The 7800-nt window shown below is 46.2% G+C and overlaps 1 protein-coding gene across 1 annotated transcript in view; it reads right to left on the reverse strand.

The window, feature by feature from the left end:
• Positions 1-5922, reverse strand: part of ISI1 (binding protein) — a 29985-nt gene extending 24063 nt beyond the window's left edge. Inside the window, exon 1 of the mRNA XM_087370331.1 lies at positions 5370-5922. Within this exon, the coding sequence (XP_087226457.1) occupies positions 5370-5763 (394 nt within the window). The 5' untranslated portion in view covers positions 5764-5922. The remainder of the gene's footprint in view (positions 1-5369) is intronic.
• Positions 5923-7800: the final 1878 nt, after the last annotated feature.

The following is a 7800-nucleotide window of genomic DNA, read 5'->3' on the forward strand; positions in this document are numbered from 1 at the left end:
CATGTAGGGCACTAGAGGTCTCCAGCACACCTCTACAAAATGTAACTAGAAGAAACTGGGATAATAGGTACTGGCAAAATGGTACATCTCAGGTGTATTAAGGAGGATCTCTGTGGCCCAGCCCGGGTGTCCCAGAAATATGTCTGACATCTGCATATGTCACCCTGCTCCGCTGATCGTAGGATGCTCTGCTGCAGAAGGGTCTGACATCGGGGGTGAATAAACTCATCCATGATCAATTGGAGCTGTGAATGAGCCAAGCTAGAGTCCCATCTGGAATCCTAGTGTGTCTGAAGCATGTCTGGGATCTGTCTATGTCGGCCCCTGGCTCTCTCCATGGGCCTCACTCGAAGTTGTCATAGGACAGCTTGGCACTGTGATGCTGAGATGATAGTGCCTAGATCCCACATCAGCAGGGCAACACATTAGCAATGATGTCAGCAAAGAGCCACGTCAACAGTCGGCAGTCAGAAGCATGTCGGTGGACAGAAGCAGCCCAATCGGCCCGCAACAGACTGCTGGTCGGTCAGTTTGAGGCCCGAGGGGGCCTATTGGCTATAAAAGCAGCCCCCTTGGCCTCCATTCCTCATCCCTTCTTCAGGCCTTCAAGCCTTCAGAGCAGCAGTAGCCAGGCTTCACTGCAGCAGACTAGCAGGGTGCCTCAGAATCTAGCGAGGATTCACCTCCTCTAGTTAGCTTAGTCTTTTCCAGTTTTGCAGTTGAGGGTTTCAGCCCCTCCATACAGTTGTATTCAGCCCTTTGGGCATTCATACATTTCAGTTATATATTCCTCTTCGGAGGTCCACTACATTTCTCTCCCTCTGATTCTCTTACTCACATCCACAGCATCACTTGTGTATTGAGTGCATCATTTGTCAGTTGCGGTTAGTGTTGAGCAAGAGGGAGAGTGAGGATAGTCCATCTCCTGCTGCATTGGTATCAGAGCTTCACTTTTCTTTCCTGAGATAGGGAGAGTCAATTTAGGGGCAGCTCTATTGTTTTATGGTCCAAACAAGACACCATGAGTACCAGTGAGCAGTCCAACACAAATGGGGAGGGTTCAATGCCTCAACCACCACCACCACAAAGTCCTGCAGACACTTCCATGTTTGCCACAACAGCCATGTTGCAGGCTATGATGCAGATGCAGCAACAACAGTTCGAGGTCCCTCTTCACCCGCATGACCCAGCTTCAGAAGATGCGGGAAGATCGTGAGCAGGCCAGGGTACCAGAGAGCGCAAAAGGCTAGCTCAGGAGGCAAAAGAAGAACGCAATCGGGAGGCTCAAGAAGCAAAAGAAGAACGTGATCGAGAGGCTCGGGTTGCCAAGGAACTCTAAGACTGCGAGGCTCAAGAGGCCAAGGAGCTCTGAGAATGTACCGCTCAAGAAGAGATGGAATAACGGGACCAGAAGCTTCTCATTTCTCTACTCCGACCAGCGGGGGGAGAAATGAAAAGACTTCCATCAAATCATGTCCAAAGGCAGGGTCATTCTCTTTTAGCCCGAGGTCATGGATAGTCAGGATTCAAGAGTTGTTAGGGATGCTACCCACTGGTTTTCTTCTTTGACCTATTGGTTGGGGTATTGTAACACAAGGGGGTGATATAATCACATTAAGAAAAGGATTGAGAACGGATTTGCCACCCTAACTCAATCTGGGATGATCTGAGTTGAAGAGGGATTGGCTACCCTGATTCACTCATATTGTCCACCGAGTTTTTTATTTGCAGTATAATTTGGTGGAATGGGACACTAAGGTATGTTACATTTAAGATTCTCTGATGTGGTGATATAATCCAGTGTGAAACAATACCCAAGGACCTCTAGGGTGAAGTACAAGTAGGCTGAATTGAATTGGGGGCAACTTGATTAGATTTTTTATGAGGGCTGACTAAGATTCTTTACCCTGAGAGAAGCCATGTATTTTTTGGGTTCAACCCTGGAGCTCCATACTCTGGACTCAATCTTAGGGAGGGTTACCACATCTCTTCACATGATGGTCTGTCAGTGCTTTGTTTGGAACTTGGTGTTCCTAGATAAGAGATCCTAAGAACTAGATGATCCTGTGATCGGAGCGGTTTATTGTGCACAAGTTTATACAGAATATCCGAGAGTGGATCTTGTTTTAAGAGATTTCGGATTGTATATTTCCGTAGTCTTTGGATCACATAGGATGTTATTCCTATGATGGTTGACTATATACATGTCTAGAACAGCACCATTGACTGGATATAGCCAACTGAATTTTTACTTATTATCCTCATGTAGGAGCATTCCGAGGATAGATCAGGGGACCATATCTTTGCCCATTGATACTTCCATGAAGACTCTTCCATCATGAGTTATGAACCGATGGTCTACCAGTTTTTTTGGGTGTTCCAGTTTGGACACGGATTATAGCTTCAGAGAATGCTTCTTTCGAAGCAAGTGACTTGGAAAGATGGATACCTAATTGTTCTGCGATGGAAAGTCTGTCATGTATTTCAACCCAAGAATTTGAATTACAAGGGTATTCCGTTCAGGAATTTTCTGAATACTAAGTAATTCAAGAAATTAGGGTTGATAGAAATTGAAACCTAGAAATTGACCTCGAGGGGCTCAATTGATGGGGTTGTTCAAACAATGATTCCTCGATCTCAACCTAAGATTTTTTAGTTCAAGAGTATTAAGCATATGATTTTTTTTTTTTGCGAATTCCCAGTTAGAACTCAATAGATAAGGTTGATAGAATCATTTACCTTCAGGTACGGATTTTACCATGCTTGTGTACGGATATGTCAACGGAACTAACTCTGTGGATTCAGGAGTTACTTGATTTCTCGAGGAGATTACTCGACAATACGTAACCTTGTTTAGATTGAGAGATTTACTTGGGTTGGTTATCAAAGATTGTGGCTTTGGCCTTAGGCTCTCTTTGATTTGAATCTCATGGAAAGTATAGCACACTCAAACTAATAGTCAGAGTATAGTTATTGGCATTGACTCATCTTCACAGAGAGTTTTCGGGCTTTCTGGTGAACTCAGGAGTGAGTTCTTAGAGGAAGGGGAGTATGTCGTGCATGGTGTACCTAGGGTTGGATAGCAGGTGAACGTGGGTTACGAGATAGCATAGGGTTGGATGGCTATTTTTAGCCGAGATTGCTATATATAGAGATTAAATCATATATAGTGCTCGCTTTATATGGAGGGAGCTATTCATAGCATTGTGCTATCTATAGCGGGTTTCCTTCTATATAGAGGGAGGGCCAATGCTATTGTGTAGATCAGTTGAGCGCTCCTCATCTGATGGAGAGGGCTTGGACCCACGCCGAGACTCTCGCCATCTACATGGCAGATCATAGGTAGTGTATCGAAGGTCCTTTGGACGGGCTCAGGTGGTATGGGACGCCTGGGTTAGATATGGGCCTATGGATGAGTCGAGCTGTAGCCCACGTGCTCGGGGGTGGTCGGGAGGATCGAGGCATGTGCGCTATGATTATGGTTGGATTGAGGACGAGATTCTTGGTTAGTGATAGAGTCAGATCTTGCAAGGTCGTGTCAATTATCTCCTGCTGTCTGAATTTTACAAAAACCTTCAAAGAGCCAAGATGGATCATGAGACCAAAACCACAAGTAACAATTATCTCATCAAGAAAGACCTACATGCTCCCATACATAAATGAAAACATGAATCCATGAACCAAAATATGATAGTGAACCGCCATGCTACTATGGGCATTGCAAGGCTCCAAAATAAGGGGAGGAGGAGAGACTTGCCAAAGAAAGTCGCCTATTGTTTGGACGTAACCATTCAATATGATGAAAGCATGTTAGAAGACAGAGGTGGATGTTACTTGGCTACAGCAACGCTCCCCGCAGTGGAAGATAAACAAAGAGTATGCCCAGGAAATCACACATGCTAAATTCAAATCCAACTTCTTTCCTTAATATGTAACTAGTGTAGAAAGAGAGAGAGAGAGAGAGAGAGAGATGTGCAGTTAGTACATGAATTATTCTCAAGAGAAAGAGTAGAAACAGTAATATGTGTTGCCCCAAAACCATATACAAAATGTGCACACAGTGTGCCGCCAGCTAGCAGCCGGGTGCTGCCTATATATGGACCCGTGACTCCAGGACTGTTCTCCTACATCCTCATGAGACTCCAGGACTGTTCTCCTACATCCTCATGGCAACTTCAAACAGTCCTGTGACTCCAGGACTGTTCCTACCTCCTCGTGGCACCTTCAAACACTCTCAGCCTGTGTGCTCTCCTAGGGCTTCAGTGGGCTGCATAGGAGGGCTCCATGGACACTCCTTGCTGCTGCTCTTCCTGATGAAGACCCTGTAGATGAGCGCTGGGGGAAAGAGTTCTTGATGAAATGTCTGGTGAGTGTTTTGTGCCTACACAGAAAGCCAGCTCTCAAATTAAAAACTTGTCTTATTAGGCTCGGGTAGAACACCCCTCCCCCTCCATGTAACTTTTTTTGGGAAACCAGGAAGCTTGTGTGAGTTGACCATGCTCATCTGTTGGGCTTATCTAGGTCATCTCCCCACCTGTGAGCCCCCAAATGAGGAGAGCATGTGGGAGGTGTACCTTAAGGGTCTGAGAGCTGCACATTTGGGTTGCAAGGCAGGGCTGCCACATGGGCAGCATGCAAACTGCCATGTGGGCAGTATGAGCAGCAATACCTGGCTGCCGGAGTGCAGCACAAGCTCTGAACTGTGGAGAGAGGGCCCCATGTGTGGGGCAAAAACTATGACCAGGTCCAGCAGCAAGGGCTGCTCAACGGTGGGCAGGTTTGGACCTGCAAGGAAGGCTGCAACCTGCTGCAACAGTCTGTGCAGCATCCAGGACCTGTTTGGAGTAGAAGCTGGTCGGTGTAGAGCAGAAACAAGGTGCAATCATCACGGACGCCTGCCACTTGACAGCCAGGGGGGTATTTTGGGCTGCATAACTTTGAAGAACTGAGTGGGCCAGTCTGCAGACTGGTCGGGTATTTGAAGGGCATTTCAGCCCTACAAATGACCCCAAACCCTGGGGTCACTCTATTCTACACGGTCTCTACTCGCCATAGACTCAGCCTCAATGGATTTTTTTTTAATGGTATTTTGATTCTTGCATGCCCATGAAATGCTCCCCAATCGTAAGTAAAAAGGTGTAGCCTAGAGTGGATTCCTATTCTTGCTACCTACCCAATCAGTGTCACGACCTAGTTCCTTAGTTCGATGCTCTTCAAAACGGCAGCCTTTGAATCAAGAAATGCGCATGACGTTGGTCTTTCAGAGCCCATCGTCCAATGTTTAAGCCGAATTGTACCGAAGGGACTGCCCTCCACCGAGAGATTCGCATTTCTTGGTAAGATGTAGAGCACAACAAAACAAGACCAACCTTGCAACGTCCGATCGCTTTGGCTCTCCTGGAAGAGCTGGATCATTGTGTCGGATTTGGCAACGGCAGCAAGGACTTTGGCCAATATCTTGAGTCCCTTGACACGCAAAAATGAGAACTCGGCCTTAGAGTCGTGAAGGCCGGTGCGGAGGCAGAGGGCAATCTCTCTGTAGAGACGACGATTTGTGAGGGACAAAACCAAGTCTGAAATAGGGGGAGGGAAGGGAGAAGCAGGAGAAGGGGAAGGGGCTAAGGCAGAGGAAGAAGAGCTGCTAAATGATGATGATGATGATGATGAAGAAGAAGAAGAAGAAGAAGAAGAAGAGGAGGAGGAGGATGAAGATGAGATGATGAGGAATTCATCAGCCCAAGCAGGTGGCTTCAATTGCAACATCTTCACCACAAACTTTCCTCTCTTCTCCTCTTGGTCTATAAAGACACTCGGTTGTGATTTTGTGGGAAATGGGAAATTTAATGCTTCTGTCAGTGCAAGGCCAGTACAACCTCTGCCTTAAGTTCTGCTAAACTCAAATGATCGTCAAAATAAATGGGATGATTTTGCAGCACCTATGACTGGAAGCCCCTTTTTCTTAGAGGAACCATTCGTCTTTATTTCACTAAACAAGATGAATGATATGTATCATTCAATAGGCTTGCCCCAGAGGAGGAAGAAAGAGAGAAAGGAAGAGAGGGAGTCGGGACTCGGAGGGAGGGGGGCGGAGAGAGAGAGAGAGAGAGAGAGAGAGAGAGAGAGAGAGAGAGAGAGAGAGAGGAGGGGGCTAAAAATGTGGAGGGAAAGATTTCTACCACGTGGCGCTGATCCCGTGGAAAAATGAGCTTCTTCAAAAGCCCGTCGGCTTCACTTAGGCAACCACATATGGCAGGCCAAAAAGATGTGTGTGTGTGTGTGTGTGTGTGTGAAAGAGAGAGAGAGAGAGAGTTTTGAGAGGGAGAGATTACACAAAAAATATGCGTGAGAGAGGGAGGGAGGGGCTAAAGGAGGATATGGGGGAGGAGCCGCACGGCAAAAGGGACACTTTTTGGCTTGACCCGTGGAAGGGCTTAGTGAGACGATCATCTTTAACGAACGAAAATTAGAAGAAATTCCCCAAAAAGATCGAATTTTCACAGTTGTTATTGGCCTTGTTTCACGAGTGGTACACGTGTCGTCATGTTCTATTCCATTGAGCCACCGGTCGTCTTGTTGCTTTACTCCATGTAGGGTCTCTGTCTTCCTTGCATGCATCGTCTTCAATTGTCTCTGCCATGGATGCTCCATCTTTGATCGTCTCTACCATGGACGCTCCATCTTCCTCGCACGCAAACTTTGTTATGTCCTCGCAATAGACCCTGGCATGCACATGGACTCGATGCTTGACAGAAGACGGTATGGGCTTCCCATTTCTCCCGCATGCAGCTATTGTTCGTAGGTGTTCTCTATTCGGGGCGCCTTTGATGTGTGGTAGTCCAGGTGAACAAAACGATATCGAACAATACCATATTAAGGTCTAGGAATCTCGAGTATTTGATCTCTTTATAGAGATCCGACAACATATTCCAGGGAGGTGTTGCCTGTGAAATCGACTATAAAAGAATATCGGACGTATACTTTGGAGCTCATTTGACGCTCGTACTTTGGTTGTCTTTCTGTGCAATGGCAAATTGTGAGGGAAGCAGTAACTCGATGGTTCGTGCGGTCTCTGCAAAATCAATGGACACTGCTGATAACACGTTCCACCGTGGTGCAATATTACGATTCTCTTCCACTTTCTTTTTCATTTCAACGTTGTTCGTTTGCATCGTTGATTAACAACTGTGTGATCTACTGCAAAAATGGTGAAAAGAGTCTTTGCCAATAACATCGATGACACAATAGATGATGCCATGTCCATGATTAATCGTGAGTGCTCGTCTTTGTAGAAACAACACTTTACACAGCACAATAAGTGGTCGACTTTGAGGATAATACAATATGTGTTGCCCCATCAGAAGGCTTCACTCCAATGAGTGTTTTCAAGATGTTCGATGTGAATAGCTTGCTTTCCCAACACTCTTCTACGGCTTTCCCAGACAATACACGATACCAGATCGGACTTCTTACCAAGACATCTCACGCTGGGAGCTTATCAACAAGGATAGACAGTTCTCTCACTGCATAGACAACCTCTTTCTTCAAAACCATGAAAATGCTTGTTGGCCAAATTTTGTCATCATCATGGGTGTGGATGAGAAAGGGCAAGCTACAAGGCAAGACAATTCTTGCAAGAGATGTTGCAAAGGACACCAACGTTGAGCGACTCCTTCAATCGAACTTAGGCTTCCGCGACTTCATGCATATGCAAACATCGGCTGACTACAAGCACAAACTTTGTTCGCCATGCTCCGCCAGCTCATCCCACCATGCTTTTTCCTCACCCTATCATCCACAAAG

This window comes from Dipteris shenzhenensis, chromosome 32 (genome assembly GCF_047967505.1).
Source record: "Dipteris shenzhenensis isolate YYH24624 ecotype China chromosome 32, Dip_SZ_1.0, whole genome shotgun sequence".
NCBI lineage: Eukaryota > Viridiplantae > Streptophyta > Polypodiopsida > Gleicheniales > Dipteridaceae > Dipteris > Dipteris shenzhenensis.